Source organism: Cygnus atratus, chromosome 20 (assembly GCF_013377495.2).
Source record: "Cygnus atratus isolate AKBS03 ecotype Queensland, Australia chromosome 20, CAtr_DNAZoo_HiC_assembly, whole genome shotgun sequence".
NCBI lineage: Eukaryota > Metazoa > Chordata > Aves > Anseriformes > Anatidae > Cygnus > Cygnus atratus.
Window position 1 is genome coordinate 4681935 of NC_066381.1, and position 27604 is coordinate 4709538.

At 41.0% G+C, this 27604-nt stretch overlaps 1 protein-coding gene across 17 annotated transcripts in view; it reads left to right on the forward strand.

The window, feature by feature from the left end:
• CUX1 (cut like homeobox 1) overlaps positions 1–27604 on the forward strand; it is a 268016-nt gene that overhangs the window by 34458 nt on the left and 205954 nt on the right. For all 17 annotated transcript variants that reach the window (XM_035559220.2, XM_035559233.2, XM_035559234.2 and 14 more), the window contains exon 2: positions 14053–14163. In XM_035559220.2, coding sequence (XP_035415113.1) covers positions 14053–14163 — 111 coding nt within the window. The remainder of the gene's footprint in view (positions 1–14052; positions 14164–27604) is intronic.

The window sequence follows — 27604 nt, forward strand, 5'->3', positions numbered from 1 at the left end:
CATACATCTCAGTGTGCTTTTTCCTCCCCTTCTCAAATTGTAAGCTTAAACCCTCCAAAGTCTTGGGGCATTCTGGCAGTCAAGCCTGCTGCATATGCTTCCTGGAGTCAGCGTGCACAAATGATCACTCTTTAAATCACATAGTGCAAGATTTCATTAAAAATTTGGAGAACCATCTTATGACTAGGTTGATGATCTCATTTTATCCATACATGGTACTTATTAAGTAAATACCTTTGAAGCATAGGAAGCCGTCTGGGAACCGACTTGTGTTTCTTCCTCTGTTGTGTTATCTTAATTTGATTGGTGGTACAGAAGTCCTGAAAATATTTTGTAAGGGAAATATACGTTGGAAATAATGCAGTGCTATTCTTAGCTCTTCTTGCAAACTTCCTACTTTTTTTTTTTTTTCCTTGGGACATTGCCATACTTCACGTACTTTAACTTTGCATTTACTCTGATTTCCCTCAAGGGAAGGATTTGGTGAAGTACTGAGCACCTTTCAGAATTCAGAAGAGAAGACTAAGGCAACAGGACCTTCTCCAGGAACTAATTCTGGCCTTTTCTGTGAGAATCCTTGTCAGCGCATTTTTGCTGTAAAGAAACGGTGAATAAACTGTAGCATTTTTGGTAGCAGTGGTACACCACACGTCTGCAATGCCTGTCCACTGAGAATGCGTGTGCTCTGGAGACTTAGGAATTGCACATCTTGAGCATGTTTCTGCTTTAGTTATGAGGAAGTATTTATGCCGACAGGCCAGGACAGAAGCTTTCATGAGTGATCTCCTATTGTCTCACCGTGGATAATAATCGGCCTCTCACCTTCTGTGGTTATTAACTGTTTAGTTGGAAGCATGAGCCTTTTAAAAATTTGGCCAAGGGTGTCACATCATAATAAGCTGTCTCGTTTGAAGGCATCCGATACTGGATGCTGGAACTGTTGGTGTCCTTTATAGCTCTGGAGAAGATGGCAAATATGGTCCTGTCCTTGGCTCCCAGCAACTGAGTTTTCAGTTCTGTGTGGTGAAGTGGGAGGTACTGTGCGCACAGTTGGTTCTTGTTAGCAAGAAAAATCCTAGCATTGTAGAAACACTGGATGGGAGGGACCTCCGGACTGCCTCCAGTCTGACGTCCTGCCTGACATGGGACTGTCACCCAAGTCACAGCTCTGCTGTGGGTTTGTCTCAGCAGAGCATTGTCAGTCTCCAGGGATGCAGACTGCCCTGCACTGAGAAAAAAGTGAAAATGGACACTCTGAACCTCCCAAGGAACAATTTTGGCTGTTCGTCAGTTCAAAATCTCCCACTTAAGACTGGTTTCCTTTTTTTGCTTTAGACGGCGCTTGCTTGCAGCATGAAGTGAGCTCCTCTGTTGTTGGGGCTAGGAGCAGGGCTTCTGCGTTAGAAAAGCCAACAAATTCTTTTGAAAGAGGATGTAGCTATTCATCTAAAGCCTTAATTTTCATATGTTAGTGTTGTTATCTGCTACCGTGAACTTCCGTATTTGATAGAGAGCAGTAGTCAGAAAAATCTTGATGAAGAAGAGGAACCACCCAGCATATAGCTGGCACTTCTCTGCATTGTTCTGGACTTTCCAAATTGGATTGAACGTTGTGATTGAAAAGATTGGCAGCACTATGTAAATGAGAAAGAGAAGTGAAAGTGCATCTCATGCAGATAATTTCTATGTAGATAATTTGCCATAAAAATTTATATTGCAGTCCTTAAAACCTTCAGAGATTTATTCTGTCTAGGGAAAGGTGATTTATATGGTATTAAAACACTTTTTATGTTCCAGTCCTTTAGATTTAATGTTTATTGCCTATAAAAATGAAATCTTCCTGTGGATATTTAAAAGTTTTGGTACTGTGTGAAATATATATTCAGCTTGGAATCTGAAATGCTTTAGAGACGCAGTAAATAAGTGACGGAGGGTTACCTCAGGTTCACTGGCCTCGACAGTCCAGACTCACTCCAGGGATGAATCCATTATGTAGGTACCATTCTGCTTACCGTAGGCATATCGTAGAGGAGGGTATACTGTGATACAAGTAACATGTAATTTTGTGCTTCTTGTTTTGGATAAATATTTATACATATTTATACTTTATACAAAGGTTTTCGAAACTGAACTTGGCCTGCTGTGTATAGTTGGTATTAAAATGCACAGGCAGGCTTACTCCTTACCCATAAAGGGCTGGATTAAAGCACAAGGTTAAGGTACTCTGCAGGAGTATCAAAGAAGAAAAGGAATTCTGCATCGCTTCTCCGTGTGGTGGTCGAGTGAACAGGGCAAGGCAGTGCTGGGCTGCTGCGGTCTGCGTGGACAGATGGGCAAGGAGGAATCCGTTCTGGGTGGGTTTCTGGTTCAGCTGTGGGTTGGTTTTGCTACCCCTGCTATTGTTTGGGCAGAAACACAGAAGAAACTGTATTTCTTTTAAAGCATAATTTGTAACCCTATGGTGTAGGTCTCTTTCCCAGCCAGTTTCTAGAGCCTAGTCAGCCTGCCTAGAAATGCCTGAAATAGAACACGTGAGAGAGAAGGAAATAAATCAAATGATTTTTTACACAAAAATAAGAAAATGTGTGTAGATGATAGTTTTGCCTTGTAACTTAATGGTGGTGTCCTGAAAAAGTAAATGACACAGCATGTTTTGTTTTTTCCCAAACGTTTCTCATAGTTCTAGAGTTCATCCCACAGCAAACATGTAAGTTAAGCTCTAAAGCATGCATCCCCTGAAGATGGAGATCGAGAAAAGCTTAGCAAGTCCTTGTGAGATTTTCTTGTGGAACTGCAAAATCCTCTGTGTTACTGCAGATGAAGCACAAAAACTGAAGGCTGATTCGTAGTCACATAGCCAGCACAACCAGAGACATTGTGGGAAATAATTCTGGGGGCTTACAGATAATGCTTAATTTGCAGTGGTACATCAAATAGCATCCAGCAATTCCTTTCCAAATCATTTTCTTTTAATAGGAATTTAATGTTACTGCGAGTTCCTGGACTGATTGTACTGGAGCCTGAAGTCCTGCCTGTGGCAACAGCGAGTCGGCAGCAGTGCAGGCTTTCTCACACTGCTCCGCAGCTCTGCCTCCGTCCTGGTGTGGGAAAGGATGCAGTTCGGATGTTGCAACAGCAGACAGCCAAGTGAATGGCACTGGTTCAAGGAGGAATTTTGGTGAGGCTTCCCAGGGTTGTAAGTCTGCACCTTGGCACATGAAAGCCGAGGAAGCAGCCGAGTGTCGTAGCCATAAGAGGCGAGTCTGCGTTGGTAAATGCAGCCTTTGGTGCAGCGTGTTTGGCAAAGGTGGCTTGTGTGCTGTTTGAACAATGAAGCCATCCAGTCATTGAGACAGGGTGGGTAAGGTGGCTTGCAAAATGTGAGGAAAAAATAAATAAATAAAATCCAAAGCAATATCAGGGTAAAACTAATAATAATAATAATAAAAAAAAGGAACAACAACAACAAAAAATGCCAACAACAAAACCTTTGATTTTTATTCTGGTCTTTATAAGGGATTTTGGAAAGCCAGGATCATATTCTACATGGCTTTTTCCTGGGTAATGTGAATGAAGTGGAGAGGCAGGAAAGAAGAATAAATGTGCAGTGGGTTTAAGAAGACTTTTGCTTATAGAATTGTAGAAGTGTAATTTAGCTAAAGTTAACCAAAAAACAATAGCTGAAAAAATCAGGCTTCAGCTGAAGGGATTTTGTTCTTGGTTCCTTCACTGTTCAGGGCAATGTCTCTGGTGTGAGGTGACTGCCATTCTCCAGCCCTTTTCCTCCCCCAGTGCTGTTTGTGTGGCTCCAGAGAATTTTCTGCGAGGTGTTTCCAGTGACCTGCTTTGAATGGCTGTCTTCATAGTGCAAAAATTAAACTCCTGTATCTTTTGTATGTTGAACTCTGAAAAGCGTTGAGAGGTTTTAGGCAGTCTGTGATGTTGCTGTTGAAGCTGATATCTGTAGATGTCTTCGTGTGGAAGAAATATGGTTTTATTTAGTTTATCTTTTCTACTGCTTAGCCAGATACACTGTCATAAAAACAGCTCTTGTAGTCTGATCATTCCATGATTTTGTGGGGCTTTGTATTTGTCCGCTTGCTTCTACTGTAAAAAGCTTACTAGTTAAATGTTCATTTCATATCAGATATGTGCTTTAAATATGTGGATGATCTTTGACCAGAACTTTTTCTCCTAATCATGTAAAATCTCCCTTTCTTTCTCCCATGATTTAAGGGAGAAAGAAAACCAGTCTCAAAGTGAAATTTGTATCATTTGACACACCACGTAGCACACTTGTCATCGCAGTAGTGGTGTTTTGGATCAAGCTTCCCTATTGTCAGGCCCTAGGCTTTATGGTATTTCATCAGCTTTTTCAACATAAGTGTTTTCTGGCATTTGGAGGAGAGCGTCCAACACTCTCATCTTGCATATATGAAAGTTAAAATTTGGTGGTTCTTCAAGAGCGAGATGCTGGAGGCAGTGAATCTCCGTGAGCAGATGAGAGGTATACCAGCTAGTTCTGGTTTGTCTGAAAAGGGATGGAGAACGGTGATAAAAACCTTTAGCTTGCTGCTATGTATCACATGCTTGAATGTTTTTTTTGGTTCAAAAATATGATACTGGTTAAATACATGATACAACCCACAACAAACAGCAAATTATTCATGAGGACCTGACTTCATTTCTTGAACTTCGTTTCAAGAACTTGGGGTAACGTTGGATGTGCTTTCAGGCACTGCAAAAAAGAGGGAACGTAGTCCCACCGTGTCTGAAAGTGTGGCTGTTTAATTCCGTTTTCTTCCAGGATATATATCTATATGAACTGAAATCGCTGTATGACAGAATGCCTTGACAAGATACAAACCGAAATGGTTTCTTGGTAGAGAGATCACGTCTGTGACTTTGCCGGGAAGCAAAAATTAGTGTATTGTAGATAACTGTATTTGTAGAGTTTCTTTCTGTGTGTGGGAAGGGAAAGAAGTAATCTGTTCCATCAGCTTGTAAAACTGAACTAATTAACAGACAATCAGCATTGATTGAGACAGCTGCATTCTTTACTGAGGGGTTGTAAACACACAGTCTTCACAGAATTGTTTTTACTGCTCTAAAGTGCAAGAAATTGAAATTGTATTTGATAGCCAAAATTAAGGACTTTTAAGTGACAGTGTATCATAGCAAGGTTGACAGTGCCACTGCAGCTAAATCTGTTGTTTTCATAGCAAACCTCGTTTTAGTGAGATTTGTCACAGTGAATAGTGGCGGAATTATAGAAATTATTATTGAAGATTTTTCTTTAAAGTCAAAAAGGTATTTTAGCTGTATTGAATACCTTAGTTGTATTCATGGAGCAAGTAGATGCAAGCTGTCCTTGGTTCAGCGGTCATCCTGGTTGGCCCACCTTCCACCGAATGCCAGAGGATGCCGGATTTCCAGTATTTAAGTGTGAGTGGTAATGCATGACTTCTGGAAGACCATTATAACAATTCCTTGCATACGGTTTAGAGAGTGCTACCAGAAACACTGATCTTAACAAGGGGGGTGGCAGTACATGTTAAAAGTACTGCATGAAGAAGAGTACTTCTGGTACTAAATTAGCATGCAACATTATTAACATCAAGCATGTTATTCTTTATGTGGTGCTACGTGCGCTGTCACCTCCAATCCAGCCTCCTCGTGACTGTACATCAGCTAATTTTACCTCGTGAGTCAATTCTGCTATTTTCCTTTTCATGTCACAGAAAATGAGCTCAACCAAGTACCCCAATATGTTGTTGGAAAACACCTAGCCAGGAAAGGCATTCTGCATTCCTTAGCATCTCCATCCGGGTTTGAGTTCGGTGAGATCCTTACGCTGCACTGTCGTCATGGTCCAGAAAAAAAATATTAAAAGCTATAAAGAAAAAAATTCTGAAAGGCTTCACAGTCCAGCATTGTTTAATTGCCCAAAATATGTAATGCTTGCTATCAGTGTTAAATGCCAGACGTTCATTTTAAAATCGTGTTGTTGTCATAGCAAGCTGAGTCTTATTTGGGTTTTAGATATGAAAGAATACTGAGAGGTCTAAATGGGACTTCAGTAATGAAAATCTAAATAAAGAAAACGTTACTTTCTTGTTTCCTATTTATATCTATAATTTTTTAGAAAACATCCACCAATTGCATTCACAGACAACTTCACAAAAATGCTGTATTTTTTCCATCATGGGAAAATGCATAAACCTTGCAGCGTGCCCAGAAAGTCAACAAACTCAGACCAAGGGAGGAAGCGTGTTAGTCAGGAGTCAAGGACCGTTCTCCAAAAACCCTCTGCCAAATACTCTTCCTGCTTAAATTGTTTATCAAACAACAATTTCATTTGCCAGTAATTTTCTTCTGATGTTGTTTTTGTTACTACCGATTTCTTAATACAAGTTCCCCATCCAGCTTCCTCTGCAAAATGCTGCAGTCACCGTCCTGTGCCTGATGTCAGTCTGTCCGTCTGCCAGTGCAGCCGTGTTGTGAACCCAGGTACAGAGCTCTTCTGCGGAGGAAAAGACAGTCTGTGAAGGACCATAGCAACGTTTAAATGTGTCCTTTGATCAGAAGGGACAGGTGAACTAAAGCCTATTAGAAGGGGGTCACCAGACAATATTTTCAAGATGTATTTTGTAGTTTTTCTCCTATTTCGTAGCACATACCTGCTGCTGAGGTCTTTAGTAACAAGAAATTCCAAGTCTAACCTCATCTTTCTGAACCATATTTATCTGGAAACCCTCCTACCATACAGATATACTACTAGGATAGTTTATTCTCATGCTGTACCACTTCTGCAGTGCCCCAGCATCAGATGGGAGCGAAGGCTGAGGTGGTAGGTTAGCTCAAGGCCTGCTCCTCAAGGAATTACTCTGTTGAATGTGGTTTAAAAAGTATTTGTAGGCTGCTTCTTCAGTGTGTATTTATTCTTTTGTTGGTAAATATTTTACGTCCAGTATTTATTGTCCATATTTTACGTTAGGAAACAGCTTACGTAGCTTTCAGATTGGTGATTGCATTTGGAGACTAAAAGATTATTGAGTGGTTGCTGTGATGGACTTCAGGGCAGACAGTTGGTCTGTCTTCAGTGGTTAACCATGTTAAAAATCTTCCAAGAATAAAATGTCATCAAAGGAAGAACAATTGCGACGTTGTGTTCTAAATGACAGTGTAGTGAGGATTTGAGTGAAGTTAAAATCCAAGCAATGAGTTAGTTTGCGTTTAGAATAGAAAACAAAACAAAAAAAGCTTGAGTTTATTTCTTTTAAATAATAAGTGTCCAGAACTCACGTTGAAAAAAGGCTGTGTGTGTATGTATTATTGATTTATTAGTGGCGGCCTTTATAGCAAGTTATAAATCCTGATCTGTGTTACAGTATGTGTCTAGCTTAAAGCATGGTCATGCTTCATTTGCCAGCAAAGCTGAGGCTGAAAAGAGGAGTAACTAAATACTTTAAATGATGTAGCAGAGCTTAGGTAAAGGGCTGATCTTTTTGTTATTTGAACCACTCTTTTAAGGCCACGTTTTGCTTTGATCTGAGGTCAAGAGAATTAGTTAGTGTAACGCACGAATCTGATCTTGCTTGGAAGTAGGACACGAGCTGAAGTTTATGAAGGTGTTTTATTACAAGATGGCAGCATAATCTCTCTTCACCTGAACACAGTGGCTGCTGCAGGAGTTGGCTGAAACAAGAAGAGTGCATTAAGTAGTTTGTAATTAGTCATTAGTTAATTGTTTTTTTCATGTTGTTTAAGGGCCACAGCCCTTTAAAAAGTCCCAAAGAACTACAGGGACAGCCCTGGGGACCACCTTGTACTCCAGCCTGCTGTGTTCCTGCATCCCGTAGGGCAGTGGGGTGGCTGTGCGCGATGCACTTCTGGTGGTGCAGTTACCACATCTCTGCCGGCCCTTGGGGTCTGTGCAGGGCGAGCTCATGCTGCATCTCGGTCAGTCTGTGCTCATCCAGCAAGGTAGGAGGTCAGGCAGATGTGTATCACTGCGTCTTGCCTGGGGAAAGTCTTTGCAAGCGACACCGGGTTTTCTTTGGTTCCTCGTAATTTATTTTATTTGGCAGAAGGTGATGTCATTTGATTCCCCGCCACCGTGTAGTTGCTGTGAAATAGCAAGTATTAAACTGAGGCATTTTGTGCTTCTTGCGGAGTAATTAACCAACATGGACGTGGTAGGCTAACGAATTCCCTCTTGCAGTGCAGGCTGGGGGTGATGCTCCACGGGCCAGCCGGAGCTGTGCTCGCTGCTTAGTGCATGCTGGCTGCCTGGAGGAGCCTGTCCTGGGAGGCCCGACCACAGCCCCGCTCAAATTCATGTTACTTTTTCTTTTTGGCCTCTTCTGCTGTAGCTTTTGATGCAACGGGTTTGTACTTCTGCTTTTGAGTGCAGGAGTGTGAAAATTAACGTGTGGCAGGTCGGTGAAGCCCTGAGCAGCACTCCAGCAGCATGGGAGCTGGAGCCTGGCAAAGGCAAAAGGGAACCCTCTCCCCAGCAAAAGCTCACGGTTTCGTTTTAGGAAATTTATGTCATTTGAAACTATAATGAACAGAAATGCAGGACCTAGCAGAGTGTTAAGTAACTGCTGGAGAAGGTTTGCTGAAAGGTTTTTTTTTTTTTTTTTTTTTTTTTTTTTTTAATTTGGCCAGGATTTGTAACCAAAGGACAAGGTGAAGTAATGGAAGGTGGTGGTTTCACAGCGTTACAGGGACGTCTGTGTGAGAGCCTTCCCACAGCGCCCCAGTGGGGAGCTGGGAGTTGGCCTCTTCTCGCAGGTAGTGATAGGACATGAGGGAATGGCGTCAAGTTGCACCAGGGGAGGTTCAGGTTGGAAATGAGGAGACATTTCTTCTCAGAAAGAGCGGTCAGGCATTGGGACGGGTTGCCCAGGGAGGTACCATCCATGGGGGCATTCAAGGAAAGGTTGGACGTGGTGCTTGGGGACATGGTTTAGTGGGTGACATTGGTGGTAGGGGGACGGTTGGACCAGATGATCTTGGAGGTTTGCTCGCATGGAGAGCGCGGGGCCTCCGTCCCAGCAGCCGTGGTGCAGCCTGGCCTGGTGACACCTCGCCCAGCAGTCGCCTGTGTGAAGGGACTGGGCCCTGCGTGCATGGCGTGCTGAGGAGGGCATAAACAGTGCCGCAGGATGAAAACTGCCTTTTGGAACGAAGAGCCGGTGTTTCGTTATCCCTGAGTGGGAGGAAAAGCTCGTTAAATAAAACCTACAGACCTTTGACATTAAGGTCTCTCTAGCTCTGGACAGTCTTTTGTTCCTTGCATTTAAAAAAAAAATGAAACAAAACACAACAAACTTTTGAATTCAAGGTGTAGATGAAAAGACAGGCATAATCCCGTGTTGGCCGTGGCACTGGCAGTCTGTTCCAGTAATAGTGGTTTTGTTGCTGGCGTAGATATTTATGCAGCTGGGTTATGCTGATGGTAGCTCCTTTTGAAAAGCCAGGACTAGCTTTCCCCTCTTGCAAGATTTTTTGATAGGCTTTCCCTGCATTTGTGGTAGTGCCTGGTGTTAGGGTGAACAAAGCCACTACAAACTTTTTTTATGTGACCTTTCTTTCTTTTCTGTAAGAGCTTTTTAGTTAAGCTATCTTATTGATAGATACATTAGCACCTCCGCTTTTGTTCTCTATTTGCTTAATGTGGTGGCCACCGCACACGTTGACTCACTGTCCAAAAGTACTGCACAGAGTACAAAAGTGGTTCCAGTTAAAGCTTGTTTAAAAGCTTACTTGGAGTCAAATTACTTGAGTATGCGGAAATAAAATGTGTTTATTGAAACTTCCTAATTCTGTGTGTGAAAGGTAGTTGCATCAGTTTGCCAAGTGACAAAATTATTCTTAAGAAACATGTTTATTTTAATGCTTTTTTTTAATTTTTATTTATTTCTAAGGTAGGAGACAAGCAATTCTTGAGATGTTGCACTCTTTGGACTCTGATCTTTCCTTTTTCTTGTGTGAAAAAGGGGCTTCACTGCACAGCAGGCATGAACTCATCTTACAGAGAAGAAACTTCATCCGTTATTGCATTCTTATAACATGTTCTACCTTTCTGAGCACTGCTAGACTGGAATTGGTGCTTGCTTTTTACAAGCAAGGACTGTGAAAATAAGCGTTTACAAAAAGTACGACTTTCCAAACGTCAGCTCTGTGGTTACTTCCCACGTAACAATCTGCAGCTCTGTCTATGAGCATGCGTGTTTGTTTTTCCAGAGAAACACATCGAGCTCACAAAACAGCTTATCATTTCTGAAATACTTCTGTAATCAGTACGTAGGCTTCTGAACAGGTGAAGACTTCGTGGTTTTTCAGATTGAGAGATTACATAATATATCAGTTAGGGAAACGTAAAATGTCCCTGAGACAAGTAGGCTGTGGGTACGCAGGGCTGTGTCTGACACTTCTGCCTTGGTATCTTCGATGCTCTGAGAAATTTTCCTTTAATAGGAAATTAAAAATTACAGAAAGCTACATTGGGAACTTTGATAGATTTGACAAATGCAATACAGAGAAAGGATGCAAACAGAAATGAGACTACTGAAAACTCCTCTCCGTAGCAGGTTATCATCTAGACCGGGCAACTGATTGAAATGATGATAAAGGGAAGTACCTGAACTACACAGAAACAGGATTTCGGTGGAAATGGTTACCAGTACATTTACTGGTAGAAAATTCCTAATCTGCATGCAGTTGTGATTTGTGTCTATCTTTATTATAAGTAAAATAAGGTTTATGGTGCAAACATGCTGCTAAGATCTGCAGCCGTGCCTGAGGCTTTTGAAGGCGCACCTGTGCTTGGGAGGCATCGCTGCCCTGACTGAGAGGTGTCTGCCAGCAAAAATCAGTCTGCCCTGGAGTTTTGTTCTCTTTCTTGCTCCAGAATAACAGCTTTGCGAGAAACACAGCAGGGATTAGACACTTCAAAATGGGGGAAGAACAAAATTTTGGGGTATGATTATATCACAGTGTTTGTGGATGATTACCAAATGTTTTTGTAACTCATTCTATGATAGAGCTGACGAGTGCAGTCCTGAGAAAGGATTGCTGTTGTGCATGTCCCCTCCTTCCTGCCGGGGTGTCCATGCGGCACAAGATGCTCCTCGTGCCTCTGCCTTTGCTCTTCACCTGAAGTCTCTTGTTGGTCCTGCTTGACCAACTGTCAGGGCATGCATCTGTGGACTGTTGTTGCAGTGGGTAGCAGACTGACCTCCTCATTTTAGATTATTTTTTTATATAGCATGAAATAAACCTTTTAATGTTTGTTTTCTGAGGGTTGCTTTTGATGACTCCTGCACTTAAGCACCTAAGACTTTCCTGTCTCTTCTCTTCCCACTGCCTCCCTCCCACCCCCAGTAAATTTCTTGAAATGGGTCAAAGTAGTAACCCTAGGGAGGGGGTTCCTCACTCATCTGTGGCTCAAGCAATGAGAGCTGGCTGCCCGAAATTGACAGTACTGTGGGGCAAAAGGAAAGAAGCAAGAAAGATAAGTCTTTTTATTTTGCTTGAATAAATGATGCTTGTAGTGTATGTGGTTGAGATCAAGTAAGGAAGAAAAAAATAGCAATTTTTCAAATCGTTTTGATTTGGGGTCTGTTAACTATGACATAGACTATGAAGACTTAATATCTCTGCAAGGTCCTTGAGCCCTGGTTTCGAACAGCTCAGTGTGGCTGCATGCTGGCATTTTTCCTTGGTGACATCTCTACCTGAGATGTCCCAGAAGGAAACATCTTGTAGTGAGAAATTACGGTCCCTGTCCCAGAGGGTTTCTGAAGGAAAAGGGAGGGTTCCTGCAGTAAAGGCACCGTGGCACTGGTGTTGATCAGGCAGTGAGGGCGATAAGGGTATTCTTTATTCACCACCTGACTCTTCATAATAGCACAAAGTAGGATTTATTTATTTTTTGAACCAGTTCTTTTTCTTTCTTGTCTCTTAGCTTGGAAGTATAGGTCCTAAAAAACTGCTTTTCCATTTGTAAAGTGCCTTGCTAGCCCTCTGTATTGTAAAACAAGCATTTGATTCGTTGCTCTACTGAAATTCTCTCATGCTTCATGATTAGTGTTTTCTTTGCTTTGCTTTAAATGTGTGCTTCCTTTTTAAATATAGTTTTCCAAGTTGCCGGCCGTACCAGATTGTTTATATTTTTTAAAAGCCTTCTGCTTAGCCGTTATATTGCTCTTTATAGTACTGCTTAACCACATTGGTTTCTGTTGCTCTTTTTTCTTGCATAAACTTAGCTGGGATGAATTTCAAATGTGGTTTATCCAACTGTTAAGTATTTCCCACTTTTCTGCAATAGATTTCACATATGTTACAGAATTCCAAACCAAGATCTGGTGGACATATTGCCCTATTTTTTTCTCTCAAAGTCAGAAATGCAGTGTTTTTAAAGCCTTACGGTGACAATATTTAGGTCACTGGCTCCAGCGTGCTGCCTAGCTTCAAATCCATTTGTCATATTTAGCTTATTTCCAAGGATTAAGATAACTGTGGTCCATATACGTAGTAGAAATAAAAGACTTAAAGGGGAAACAAGTACGGATTCTCTGGAGTTGGAAACTGCAGAAGGGATTTTTTTCCTTCCAGAGGTCAAACTGTGGAGCCACGTAAAACACATGTCCATCCAGTTGGTGAAAGTTACGGGATTCACCCTCAATAAAAATAACAATTTGGGACCAGTTTTTTTCACAGAGTATCTAGAAAAACTGCAGCCGAATTGCCTTTTTAAAAAATAAAAAATAAAAAATTTGTAGTGCAAGGGATTTTAGCAGGTGTCCTGTGGATCCTGCTTTCTGCCTGCTTCCAACACCTCTAAAGAGTAGGAGGAAGTAAATCTTTGGTTTCCCATTTTGTTTCCCTCCTCCGGCTGCCTGGTTCCACTGGCAGGACCCAGTGCACGGTCAACTTTTCAAACATCTCAAACAAACAGCATCTGCTCTATTTTTACCACGTTTTTTTGGTGTGCGTGGAGATGACCGGGCTGGTGGCTGTCAGGCAGCGGGAAGGGAAGGCAGGCAGAGGTTTTCGGGCTGCTGTGTGCTGCTGGCTGGGCTGGCGGCAAGGGGCTGCGGGGGTCCGGTGGTGGAGGTGGCCGCCAAGAGGACCTTCTTGGTGTCTTGCTAGGGCAGGTTTCTCTCACTTCTCATTTACTTCTTTCTCACAGCCAAGTTGTTTCTTCATTTCAAATAAATAAGGGGGGGGAAGCAATGCCCAAATTCCTCTTACAGCTCCTTGCTTACAGCTCCGAGTGATTTGGGAATGATGTCCATAGCTGAGTCGAGTTGTTATTTTTTTCCTGCTATGTGGAAATACCTCAGAAAGGGAACGGCCTGACAGGGAAGGCTGTGTTGTTGCTTTCTGTGCTGATAAGTGACCCATTCAATCCATTGTGGTGGCATCTGGAAGCGTGGGCCTGAGCAAAGGAACTCTGGTGGGGATTACACTCTGGGCTGGGCCTACTCAGCCTGGTAGAAAGCCTCGTTTCTGCTCAGCCGAGAAGAAAGCTGTTGGAAGATACTCTGGCATTCACCAGATGAGTGACTGAAGCATAACCAATGTAGGCAGAAGCACAGGATTAACCAGTAGCCGAGTTAGTCATAACTTTTTTCACAGAAAAGCTCACAAAGGCAAAATCCAGTATCTGCAGGCATGTGAAAATAAACCTGGGTTGAACGTGTTCAAGCTTTGTCATCTTCACTGGATTTGGGGAAGTATTAGGAGGTATGTATTGCGCTCCTCTGTTAGCATGCGTAATGTGATAAACGCATGAATGCTTTTCAGGAAAAAAGGTGTTTTGGTTGCAAGGTGGAATTAAAAAGGTTGCAGACCTTCGTTCGATGTTAACACAGGAGTCTGTTTTCTGGAAGTTTGGTGCTTTGTTCTGTACTGCTCTACAGCCCAGCCGCCTCGGTATTCCAGATGATGTGATGGACATACAAGCTTTTATTTTTATTTTGGTGATAATGAGAACTCTAACTGTAGTCCCCTTTTTTTCGTTGTTTTTCTTGACAGAGAGAACTCGATGCCACAGCAACAATATTGGCTAACCGACAAGATGAAAGTGAGCAGTCTAGGAAAAAACTTATCGAGCAAAGTCGCGAGTTCAAGAAAAACACTCCAGAGGTAAGGAGAAAAGCTATTCCAGTCTTTGGAGCTTCTTGCAGTAGTAGGCATATTTAAGAGTTCTTTTCTTAATGTGTTGTTTCCATAATTTTCTTAGCTAAGACTTCTTAAATTTGATGGCTTTCTCTTCAGGAAGCTTCTGTATTCTTTAAGCACTGAAATATGAGTTGACTTTTTAGGGGAAGTATGAACATTAGACTTCAAACAGGCTTGCTCTAAATTTTGTAATAATCTAAAACCTGGAGAACTGCAAAAAAAAATCTTCTTCAGTTAAACCTAACTCTTTTAGCACTTGGATGTAGCAAGTGACATTTTGCTGCCTAAATAAATCTATATCAAGGGCATAACTTCAAAGATGCTCATTTTTCCACCAAAACTCAAATGAAGTTCAGCTGTTAATTTCACTGGAAATGCGACAAGGTCAGTGCTGAGCTCTTTACAAAGCTCCACTCAGAGGATACACATTGCATGCACCAGGTGGTGTGTAAAAGGTGTCAGAACCAATGCTAGGCAGACCTTGGAAAGGTGAACGTTGCATGGAGGGAGCTGATAGTTTTCAAACTCTTTCACGATTATGATAGCTTGTGCAATGTTTGTCTGTGCCTGTGTATGCATAATTGTATAGAAAATGCATATAAACTCATTATCTGTAATGAATGCATAGCAATGTGTAGGGCTTTTTTGTTCTGTGTGTTTCATTTCTCCCAGTGACTGCCAGCAATTTGTTCATCCAGGAGAGTTCTAGGGTTTCAAAGCCCCTTCCAGATAACTGATATACAAGTATGGGTTCCTTCCAAGAACCGTCTGGGAGAGAAGCAGCAGGCGGCTCTTTTAACCTTCTCAAGTAGCAAGCAGATGCTGCTTTGCTTCCTCTTGGTACAGAGGGAGAGATGCTGGGGGAGCCTGACCCAGCATGGGGAGAGGGAAAAGGGGGGACTGCTTAACTGGTGCCCTGAGGAGGCTTCGTGGGGCAGAAAGCAGTTCTGCTTCTTTGAAAAAAGAGAAGATTTGGGGACTGCAGCTTTAAAAGAAGAGGAGCAACTTTAAGTAGGTGCAAAAGAATATGGAGAGTAAGTGAAATCTCTGAAAGGGTAAGGAGTTGGTTGATTCCCCTTATAGATGGGAAATGATTCCCCCATTCTCTCTAGGGATGGAGAGAAGTAAAAGAATAAAGAAATTGTACAAAATTGAGAAAATAAGTAGATTTCTGGGGCCACATTTTCAAATTATTTGCTAGAAGCTTAAGTTCATTCTTCAAAACTTATTTGAGTTTCCTGCTTCCTTCCTTTTCTTCCTGTAAGGAAAACGACAGATTCTTCAGGCTGGGGCTGCAGCTGCCAGCTCCGAACTGATAGCATGCTTACAGATTTGTCTCAGAATGGTTTCTTCAGACCAATTTTATTTTTATGGAGCAGAAGGTTACTGGCGGGGGGAAAAAAAAAATCCAACACTGCAATTCTAAGAGCATTGAGAGAGGGCCTCGTAGCTCAGTGGGAGTTGATGTGCAGAGGAAAATTATGCACTCTGTATAGTCACTTCAAGAGATATCATGGGGAAAATGGTATGCAATTAGTTCTTTTCAGTTAGCAAGATGGAGTGAATGTCCTCCACCGCTAAATCATTTGATGGTAAAATTAAAAAAAATACTTTTATAAAATATAGTTACGTAGCCTTTCATGTAATATTTTGGAAGGGAATTGAGTTGTTTTATTCATTCACAGACTAGGTTCAAAACAATGGCTCTGAACATCCCTAACATTTGGGGAAATTTGGATCTGTGCTAGATTCTACATCTTGATCCTGCATCATGGGATTCCTAGGAAACCACGTTCCTTTATAAGATTGCATGGATTTTTGGTATTTTCTTCTTTCCTCTCTGCTGTGATGTTTTTTTCTGCAGCCTTGTTTCTGAACAGCACACAATCCGACTCCTCTTCTACTTTCTCTGACAGAATTCGCGAACAAAAATGGGATCAAAAGAGAGTATCTGAACTGTAGTAACAGCCAGCTCTAACAGACTGGATATGCTGGCATTGCTCATAGCTCAGCTGAGCTGGGTCTGACAGGGCCTCCCTGTCCCATCCAAGGTGATTGGTGTGGTAGGTACAGGTGTGTAGGAGGCAAAAACTGCAGTACCAGTGGGATAAGTGAGATGGTGTCCAACCGGCCTCACTGGAAAACTTCACTTCTACACAGACGTTTAACCTTGCACACTGCTGCATTCATCTTCAGCTGTTCTCTGTCCTCCCAAAAAAGAAAGTCTACGGATTGAACTCAAAGCATAGACCATTTTGGAGGACAAGAGAACATTAGGAGGCAAGGTTATAACTCTTTGAGCTGATTTTTTCCAAAATTGCAACTTTGTCTGAAAACTTGATGTGGTGAAAACATCCCTAACGTTGGTAGGAAACACATAGTCAGCCACTGGCATTTTCAAACTGATCCATTTATGTTACTAAAACATCAAGCATGCTTTTTTTTTTTTTTTTTTTTTTTTTTTTTTTTTTTTTTACTAATGAAAGAATTTTGTGATAGAAAACCAGCCTGTTTGCAGAAGTGTTCTTTAGATAAGTAAGTAGCCTAGTATATAGCTTTATTTAAATTTCCAAGATGAGGAAACACATTTCTTGGTATAAAAAATGTGGCTGGAAATGTTAAATGTAATAACCTGTTTCAGAGTCCTACTTTCCATTTTCTTTTTCATTCTGGATGCATCCCTGTTGGTGCAGTAGTGGTTTAGTCTGTTCCAGCATCTCTTTCCCTCAGCCGTAGCCAGTCTCACCATAAATCAGGAAACAAGTGTCAATTGCCTCAAGTTTCCTATCCATTGCTGTCTGAGATGTCCTCTAGACTTTCCATAATGTCTGCTGTAAGCAATCTCCTGAGTAGCAGAAAAGTGAAGTTGAGGATATTTATGCTGCTGTTTCAGAAGACTTCCAGAAAGATGTGACAGATCTGTTTGGATCATTTCTGTCATCTTTGCAAATGATCAAATTGCTGCAAATGAAATATAATAATATTTCAAGTTTATAGGAATGACTCTAGGGCTTGGTATTTAAATATATTAAAGCACTATTTCTGACTTGGCATACTGGGACATAAATCTAGGAAGAAGTATTTCATGGTTTGGGGACCTTATGAACAGAAAGTTAGGTGGTGGCTGTTACATGCAGAAACTTTAAGAAAGAGTTTGTAATTCCTGTTATTCCAAAAATACTTTGTACCCATCACATCTTTTAAGCAGTCGTATCAGACCTGCTTACCACAGATGTTTTGGGGTATTTTCAGGCTCATTTTGTTCCATCTTGAGCAGCTACCGTGGAAGGCTCAGACTGGCCAAGAGATTACTTGAAACATCAATTTTACATGACTGTTATTTGGAAGGCAGCTTCAAATATGTCATGTGAATTGCCACACTACATCAGATTATTTTCTTACAGTGATAATTCCTGAACTGTTGGGAGTAACTGCATTACATTTTGAGTATTTTAACCTCAGTGAAATTCTTGGTCTAATTCATCATGTCCTTGTATGCCGATTCTGGTGTGAATACAGAAGCGTTTGAGTGACAGTCTTTGGCTTTGTTTTAATGTCTCTCTTTCTCTGAAATAATTCTGGTTGCGCAGGTTAGTAGTTTTTGGCACAAAGTGAAGATACTTCCTAACATTGATAATTTTACTTTGGTTTCTACCCAGATTCCTAGTTGAGTAACTGCTTTTTGCTTACCTCTTGCTGTTTTAATCATTCAAAAGCTTATGTAATACTTCAGGCAGGGGATACTTTTAACCTTGTCAACAACAATAGTGAAAAATGCCAGAATAAGTAAATAAGTAATTTGTTAAACACTTGTGGGGAGGGAAGACAATAATATTTAAACTTGATTAATCTATAACTCTCCATGCCTTTTCTTGTGTCCCTCTGTTTCCAAATAGGAACAGGAAAAGAAAATAAATTTTACATCAAGTCCAAAAGACTAAACGTTTTCAAGTTTTACTAGTGTATTAACTGTTGATTGCCAGTCCAATGTCATTATGTAGCTGCACATTTGATTTTGATTTCCAAGGCATGATGTGTTTCAGTGTGGAGAATGGCGCATGGCACTGCCCATTCTTCATTCTTGGAACAGAAAGTTATTTCCACGTGCTTAGGTGTGTCCTACAGCTCGCAGCTTCTCAGTAACCAGGTCTGGGTGTTGGTATGGCCATGTAATATGTGGAAACATTTTAAAGTGGAGCAGGTGATTCCTGTCCAAATTTAGAGCTGGGGAGTGGAAGACTCAGGAGCCCTTGAAGGCTGGGTAAGGATGAACACAGCTCTGTACACAGCCTTACAGGATGAGGTTATGGGGTTTGCTGGCACCATGACTACCTGAGTGCACTTCATTCAAAGAATTTGAAATCAGAAAATTAGTTTTCCCTTTGTTCCAAGTGTCTTGTGAACACCTGAACAAACACTTCTCAGCCTGTTTTTAATATTGATTCCAACCGAAAACTTCGTTTATGGTTTAGCCATGTAGGTAACTGCTGAACTATGTTGATTATTACCAGGCTCACCTGCAACACGGGTGGTTAAGTCAAGTCCAGGAAAAAAGAGCAGCCAGAGAGGTCTGAGCCAGCTGCTCTTGGGAAATGCAAGACAAGGCGAGCTTTCTAATGGGGGAGAGCGTGAGCTCTGCAGAGCTGGGCAACTTGCCGTGCCCGCAGCCAGCGTCCCCCTCGGCTGGAGGAGCTCACCCTGCAGGCTTCTTGCTTTGGTCACTCTGGTTTTTCCTGATGAGAACTTGCACTGTTGGTTCCTCGTTGTTGTTGCTCTGCAGTATTTCTAGGTTGTGAATGTACTCTATCAGTGAGGTTTAGAAAGCCAAGATTACCTTTAAATGCTAAAATTGACACCTGTATTTTGCAAAGCAGATTAAAGATTGGATGAGCAGAGTTATGACAGGACACGGGGGAACCTATAAGCATAGGCAGCACAAGTGTGTTATCAAAGCAACTAGCTTTAAAATGCCCTGCAAAATGGAAAGTTGGAAGGTGCCAGGAAAAGAAAGAACTGAGCATATGAAAAGCATGTCTTAGCACTGCATGAAGCAACACAGCTCACCCCCAGCGCTGTTACAAGGACAAGCTCTGTGGTGTGACAGTGATGGTGCTGCTCAGGACCATCCAAGCTGACTGCTGTGTTTTAATCCTGTAAGCGTGGACACATGTTAGTAGGTGTAAAATGTATTTACAGCGCACATATCATTTTACGTGGTCAGTTCTGTGCTGTCTCGGTCGGTCTGTAAGGAGTGACTTGACCAGTCCATGTAAAACCTGGGCTTTCCTTGCTGCCCTTGTTCCCTGAGCTACCACCACCGACCCCATCCTGCTCTGTGACCTCCCCACGCTGTCTCTGCCACAGAAGGGAGCGAAAGAGGAGCCTGCGTAGTTTAGTCTCCTTGAAGTATATTCTTTGAAGTTTTTGTTACCAAACAAGTTGAAGTATAGCAGTTGTAGTAATTTTATTCATGAGGTTACAAATGAGGGTGATGCATGTTTTTAAGATCTCTCTTTATTTTACAGAAATAATATTGTAATTGCAACTCTAACGAAAGGAAATGATCTCAGTTATTAAGCGACGGCCCAATTTTTTAGAATTTAAAATTCTTAGTCTCCAGTGTTTCTGGATCGTTCTATTGAGTTAGCTAGTCTCTGCAAAAAAAAGATAATCAAATTAAACTTTAAAAAAAAAAAAGGAATATTAATTCTGCCGGTTGAATAAGTTATTGAAATGAGAGGAGTCTTGTTCTAATTGTTGGTAGTGAAGTGTGGTTGATTCCTAACAACTTTGCACAGTCAGCTTTCGTCTAGAGTGTAATGAAGTGAGAATAATGACATGCCTAGAAAAACTGCTGAAAATACACAGCCTGTCTCAAAATACTTGATGCTCTCAGTTTCTGTGTACATAGGGGTGAATATTGATTTGCTGCCATCTAGAGCTGGGTTGTTCTACTCTTTTTTATTCTTTTCTTTTTTTAACTTTGATTTTCTTTTCCAGCATGCCTGAGAGTGCGTAGTGTGGGGAAGTTCCCTCCTGCCCTTCCCTAGGGACATATGGGAATCCTGCTAATTTTGGGTCCTGAGTAGGAAAGAACATACATAATGTTTATGTAAAATTTAGCTACCATAATGCAACTAAATGTACTTAACACAATTTGAAAATAGTAGATGTCTCAGTATATGGCAGGGAATAAAAAATAGCACCTTTAAACGTCTTTCTGTACTTAAAGGTTATTGTAGGAGAAGATGAGTAGAAATGCTTCTTAAGTTCTCCCTTTCTTCTCTCTTCTCATGATTTTGAAAAGGAGAGTTTAAGTGATTTTTGCGAAAAAGAAAAGAATTTGCAGATGATTCTTTTTGAACAAACTGATTTTTTCTATTAATTTGTATGACTCAAATGGAGCTATCAATGTTTTTTCAATTCTGTTATAAACTTGTTTTATATTTTTAAGATCCTTCACATATTTAAAACCTTAGAAAAGGTTAAATTTAAGATACTCTCTGTGTTAATTTAAAGCATTACCATTTTCTTCTGTAAAAAAAAACATGATTATAAGAACAGAGACCTATGACTTGCAGGTGTGGAACTTAGATGAATACCTTACATACGGGCTAATGATATTTAGGTGCAGTGTCCTCCCTTTCAATATTTTTATTGATTATTACCATTTTCTGAAGAATCTGTTTGCAAGGCAAATGACATTCATGATAATTTTTACTACGTGGCTTGCTATTTCAAAAGCTAAATGAAAAAGTATATTATTATTATGAATCTTCTTGCAGAAAACTATTGTAATATAGCCCTATGCCTTGAAATAAAGTCTAAAATCTAGTCTGGAGGAGTCAGTAAGGTTAAATCAGATCTAACCTTATCCTGGAGATCTTTATTCTTGAGTTCTCAGTAATTTTGTTGTCATTATTTAATACATATTTGACTTCAGAATATTCTAATTGTTAATGGGAAAAACAGCAGTGTTTCTGACTTGTTTTTCTATGTGATTATCTCTCAGTGCCTTTTCACTTCATTGGGAGTGAGGGAACAATAAAAGAATTGTAACTCACAGTTGTATTTTTCTAGGATTCTCATAAAACTGACCTCCATTTTTCTGCACGTTGACCATTCTCACCACTATAATCACAGGACATTATTAAAATACAAAAAGAAGTCTTTATCACCCCCAGAAAGCTTGGCCAGCGTCTCTGCAGACGGTGTTTGCTGTGCATGCATTGCTTATTGCTCACAGTGGTTCTTCACACGTCTCGGTGTGTTGGGCAGCAGCACAGCCCGGCCAGCACCAAGCCTTCGTAACGCCTGCAAGCCTTTAGTCGCTCTGTGTGGTATGCCTGCTGAATTCTCCTGTGTTCAGTGCAACTCCAGGACTGGTTTCTTTTCCAAAAGCAAGTGGTTTTGCTTTTCGCAGCAGGGAGAAGATGGCAGCGAAGGCTGCAGGTGGGCAGGCTGCCGAACCTTTAATTTATTTTGAGGTAACAGGCCTGGAGAAGATGCTTTTGCAGAATGAGTATGTATTTTGAAGGTTGCTGGTGTGTGGGATTTCAGGGATAACAGTGTAACTGTACAACAGCATTTGTGAAAGTCTGAAAGCTAGGAAAGTAATTCCCTTCACCTGCAGAAGTAATGGTCGTGCATTTTATGTTACTAGGCAGAAAAATTAATTTGAAACATTTGTCTGAAAGCATGTTATGTAGGATACTGAGATACCATCTCTGTCTCCATTTCCTTAATAAATAAATAAATTCTAAAATCAATTTTCTACAACACATTTACCTCAAAAGTCTTTCCATAAAGCTGAAAATAAATGGGTGATTACTTTATTCAAGAGCTCCAAAAATACTCAAGGAGGACACACATCTGATTCAACTGAATGTGTTAGCGTGGTTCAAGAAATTAATTACTCTGAAGTCAGTTGCTCTCGGTAATTTAGATTTACACTATTTAAGCATTTTTCTAGTTAAAAGTGCTTGACAGTTGAAGAATGCATTATTCTTGTAGCAACATCAGTTGCAGGTATTAGATTTCAGTAATGTCAAGAGTGCTGTATTTTCCGTTGCAGAGGAGGGGAAAAGGAGATATTTTTGATATTTCTGTAGTTTTTAAGAAAACATACTTGTAAGTAAATAGTTACCGGTTAATCTCTCTGGCTAAACATGCCCTGCTACTTTTTTCTGCTGTCACTAAGAATGAAAATGATACAAAGCAAATAATTTGTTTTTCTTGAGTTGTGCTTTCTTTTGCTAGAAGGAGGAAGGGGAAGGTTGAGTGGAGGTTTAAGAGAAGGTTTTCAAGGCCAGAACTTGAAGGTGAAGGAAAAAACTTGATCTTATGGGCCATTTCCTATAGGGCATCATCCTTCCTCCTAAAGAATGGTTGTAGTTTAAAGAAAGGTGCATTAAGAGGAATGACATGATTTACTGAATGCATCACTGGCTGTTCTCAAAGGGCAAATATTTGAATTTATTTAGCTGAAAAAGCTAAGATTTTTCTTATTGCGTTACCACCAATTAACAGCCATTCTTATGGTCTGTTAGGCTGTTTCTAAAGGTAAGTGTGAAACTTATGTAACCTATATGTGTGTATATATATGCATGAAACAAAAATAAGGCTGAATACTTACAGCAGTTATGAAATTCAGTTCCTAAATTCGCTTTGAGCCATTTGAGCAATAGGTGGACTTATTTTCAAGATGCAGCTTATAAAAATAACAGGCAAGCAAGATGCCTGCTCTTCCTTCCTATGCATATTTACCAGAAGAAGAAATAATTAAACATCTTCAATTAGTACTTTTCCTTTTTACTTTGTGAAAAAATATGCTGTAAATCTACTTGAGTTCATCCACTGGACCACCTCAAAGTCATTCAGGTGTAATTAAAGGAACATGTTGTTCTCATTAAAATTATTATGTTGTCATGAATAACTCTTTTAATAATAGTTGCCAGTTACGAGAGATTCTTTTCATTGTTCTGACAGCGGATAAGTGAAAAGTTGGATCTGCTTGAAACAAGAGCAGAAACGATTAATATGTTGAGTGAAAATGCTCACAAACAAAATGACTAGGTTACAGATGACAGTTGTAAGCTCTTCTATTAACAAAACAACAACAAACAACAGACTTTCTGCAGAGAATTGCTCTCTTATGGTCAGTTTTGGATGAAATCTTGAGGCAAATGTTTAGGAGGAGAAATACTTGTAAAATGCTTTTAAAACATGTTTGCATTCCCATATTTTTAGTATGTTTTGCTTGCTTAAAAAAAAAAAAAAGCTTCCTGGTAACCATTTTTAAGTAAATTAAATGACATATGAGAATTAGAGCAGTTGAGAGTCATTTTTATTTTAGAATTCTTTTTGCATTAACACATCTGCAGTGTTGATGAATATATGGAAAAATGAAATTGTGCTTCTATCCTGCCGTGTCTCCAATGTGACAATAAATCAACTTTTTTTCCTTTTAAAACGTCTGGCCTTGTAATTTATGTTTGCATAACCCATTACTAAATTCATAGTAGGTGTTTTAGTTGGCAGGCACAATTCCAGGGATTCAGTGGACCTGTTTTAATACTGAGCTTTTGTTACTGTTCATAATTATGTGTAGAAATATATGTATTTTCTTAATTATAAAAACTAGCTTGCTTTTAGTTTTGGATTTTTTACTTCCTCAACACAAATTGTGCTTTAAGCCTTTGAAAGAATTAGTATCTTCCGGACTTGAAAAGACAAATAATAGGTTTACCAGGTTGGTTTTTGTTTATTTTTGGGGAAAAATAAAGTCAAACAGTATAAAAAGTAAAGTTATGATGCATCCCTGTTGCTATTTATAATTGTTGAGGATTTTTTAATTTTATAGTCAAGTAGTAAATATTTAGGCCAGCATCAAGACAGTATGCAAATAAAAGCAGTTTTATTAATAACCATTATCTGGACCCTGGTAATAAATATGTATGAGTCACATAGGAGTAAACCCACCCAATAAATATAGAAGCCATACAAAACCATTAAAAAATTTTAATGGACTTGCAGATGGAATAATTTAATGCAACCGTAGTTACTCAGGTTCCAACTCCTGTTACTATTTCTCATCTGCTTGAAAGCTTTCATCTGAAATACATTGCTACCATTCACCATTCCACCTTGTCTCTGTTTAAAACCATAAAATTGCGGTTTCACCATTTGTGAAGCGCTAACGCTAATTTATGGCAACTTTGGTGCCTTTTTTTTTTTTTTTTTCTTTAAGAATAGGGGCAGCTATTTCTCTCTTGAGCATCCACTGACTTTTCAAAAGAAAGTTCTGGGAAGCCGCAGCACAGGACCTGTGTTTGCGGTAGATGCCAGGGCAGCACAGGAGCCCTGCGTGCCCCCCGGGTGCTGATAAGTGAGATGCTGCTTGAGAAGGGGGCTTGGAAACGTTCTGCAGTTCTGGAAGCTCATTTTAAGCCACAAAGCTTTTATTTTAGTGCATGACCGTGCTGGGAGAACTTGTTGAAAGTGTCTGAATGAGTTAGGACTCCTTGGTCCTGCATCAGCGGTGGTTTGTGCACTGAGAGCTGGGCTCTATTGTGTGTGCTTAGGGCATGTCCGTGCCTCCCTGTGACCACTGCTCCCACTGTGGATTTTGGACAGGGTTCCCATGTTTCCCAGCTGCTTCAGGCCCCTGCTGCATCACCAGAGCTTGAAAGGCTGGGTCTGGCAAACAGACCTGTTGCTGATGGTCCCATGTGCCTCTTGACTCCTGGTGGTGAGCAGCTGGAGAAGTGGGGCGAGCAAATGAGACGTGCTGAATCTGTGGGGAATCAAGCTTGGGGCTGCAGTCACTTCTCTGCAGGGACTCAGCAGGAGCTGGGGTATCCAAAATGCATGCATTTTCCTCCAGGACCGTAAATCACTGGGCTGTTTTGAGATGTTCTCCATGGCCAGGTGGGGCTCAGCTCGGAAACTTATATCGGGTCTGCACCATCCCCATTCTTTGGAGCCCTCGGCTCGCGGGCTGTTGGACAGAGGTCTGGGTGATGGGTGGCGTGCGCCGGAAGGCAAACCCTTGGCATTCGCTCTTCTCAGTGGTACAGGTAGGCAGACAAAAATTTCTTCCACCTTACAAGGAAGAAGTGGCAACAGTAAAAGTGAGGCCTGAAGATTTCCTTCCTCACCGTTTTGTTCCTGTCATCACATCATGCCCTTCTGTGGAGCTGGACCCTGTTCCAGCAGGGCTGAGCTGACAGAGGGGATGCTGGTGAGATACCCCAGTCACCGAGTGCCAAGGTTTGAGCTGTAAGTCAAGGCTTGAATGTGGACATTGGCATGCTGCAGCCGGGTGCAGTCCTGGGGAGTGATGTGCCTTTAAAGCAAGCCGCTTACCGCCAGCGGCACATCCTGCTGCCTGCAGTGTGCTTGGTTCATCCATGCAGTTAGAGTACGGGCAGCAATAAAAGAACCAAAGTGATGCTTTGTTAGGAAAGGAAGACATTTTTAGTCCAAAAAAATGAGGTAACTGGTTGAAGTAGTTCTTCAATTAATGGTTGATAAAGCAATAGGCCTGTTTAAAATGCACTTTCAGTTACAGTAAAAGGAATATATTAAGCTCACCTGTTGAGAGCATTATCTCAGCTAAATGCACACATTTTACGTGAGACCAAAATAGATCCTTAAAAAATTAATACTGAAATAGGTTTACAGCTGATAGAGAGATTTCTTTCCAACCTGTTTTGTGTTATGCTCATCTGCTTTTTCAGGAATTTTAAGCATTGAAGGAATGAAGTCAAAGCTGCTGCTTGTCTTTGAAATGGATGCCTCTTTGATAAGCCTCTGATCTCTGTACCCGGAGTTGCAGCAGCAGATTCAAACACTGATTGTAAAATTGGGAGACTAAAATGTAGCCACGACAGCTTCAAACGCTCTGTCTCTCTGTCAGATTCAATGCACAGGACATTGCCAGGAGTTAAAACGATGCAAAATTAAAGTAGCCTACTAAATTTACCTGCCATGGAGAATCCACAAAAGAGCTGCCACTTCTAATCCTCAGATTCGTTTCAAATTATTATTTTTTCAAATTGGACTCCCTGATCTCTTCAGCTCAAGCTGTTGTACAGATTTGAAAAGCTGTCTCTTCTTGTCAGATCACTGGTTTAATAATAATAATATCTTACGTTTATATAGTCCTTTTCATCCCACAGATTCCTAAAGTGCTTTACAAGCTTTATATATACAAAATCGTGCAACCATCTCTTGGGTGGCTGGTGCTAGTCAGCCGCAGGAGTGGCTGGCAGCTCGTTACACTCGCCTTCCTCCTTCACATGAAAGCCTTGGGGAAGAGTAAAAGACACGACGACGGTCCTGCTTTGTCCCAACAGGATCACGCCATTATCTCCTGCAACGGGGAACTAGCACCAGTGTCCAGCCCAAAGCTGGGGACATGGTGAGGAGAGTCCATCAGTGCAGCCTTACAGACCTGGTCCTATTTTTGGGTCCTAGTTTTGTTCTGTGATTATTCCCCTCCCTACCCTACTGTCAGTCTGAAAAAACACCTTAAGTCTCACTTTGGAAGTTTGGGGAGCAAGAGGAGTAATTTTGCATGACTCCTTTCAAAACTATACGTGTGAAAAGTGCAGGTAACTTGAATATAAAACAGTTTTATTCATTTCAAAAAAATCCAAGCCTCTATCCAAATACTCTTACTCATCTGTTTCTGGTGGAGACTGCTTGGACAGCCAGTCCTGACCTGTCAATAAATGCATTGTAATGGTTTCTTTGAACTTCCAGAAGCTGGGAATGATTGCACAGGATAGATTTTTGTCAAATGAGTGCCAGCTCCTGAGGTCATCATGTCTGGGAGAAAAGAGGTACCGAAGTGGGATGTGCACTGCTCGTTAGTGGAAGAGGCACAAATGACTTAGCCGCTCAGTGTTGGTTTCTGAAGGCAGAAAGGGCACGAACACATTTACGGAGGTTCAGACACCATTTATAACATGAGACCGGTTTTCTGTGATGATTGATCTGGCTTATTTTTTTCCTGTGTTAGTACTTAATGTTACATTTTTGTTTGGTTTCAAGCTTGCCCTTTTCAAGATTACTGATGCTGAAAGACAACTATTTAAAAAATAAAAAAAATCAGGCTCTTTTGTTCTCAAACCGAGCCACTGATGTGTCTGAAGAGCGAGCATACTGCTCTGATGCCTTCCTACAGTTTGGATTGTCTCTGACCTCATAACTCCTTAAAATTATCCTGAGTTTAGTGTACTGGATACCATTAGAGATTGTTTGCTGTGTCCAGATTCACATCAAATAACCTTGCCTTCTTCTTCACCACCATCTCGGGGCACAGGGGATGCAGAAGGGGAAGGCTCCTCTTCAGCGTGAAGGGAAGGGGTCTGGAGAGCCAGGAAGAGGGAAAGACAGA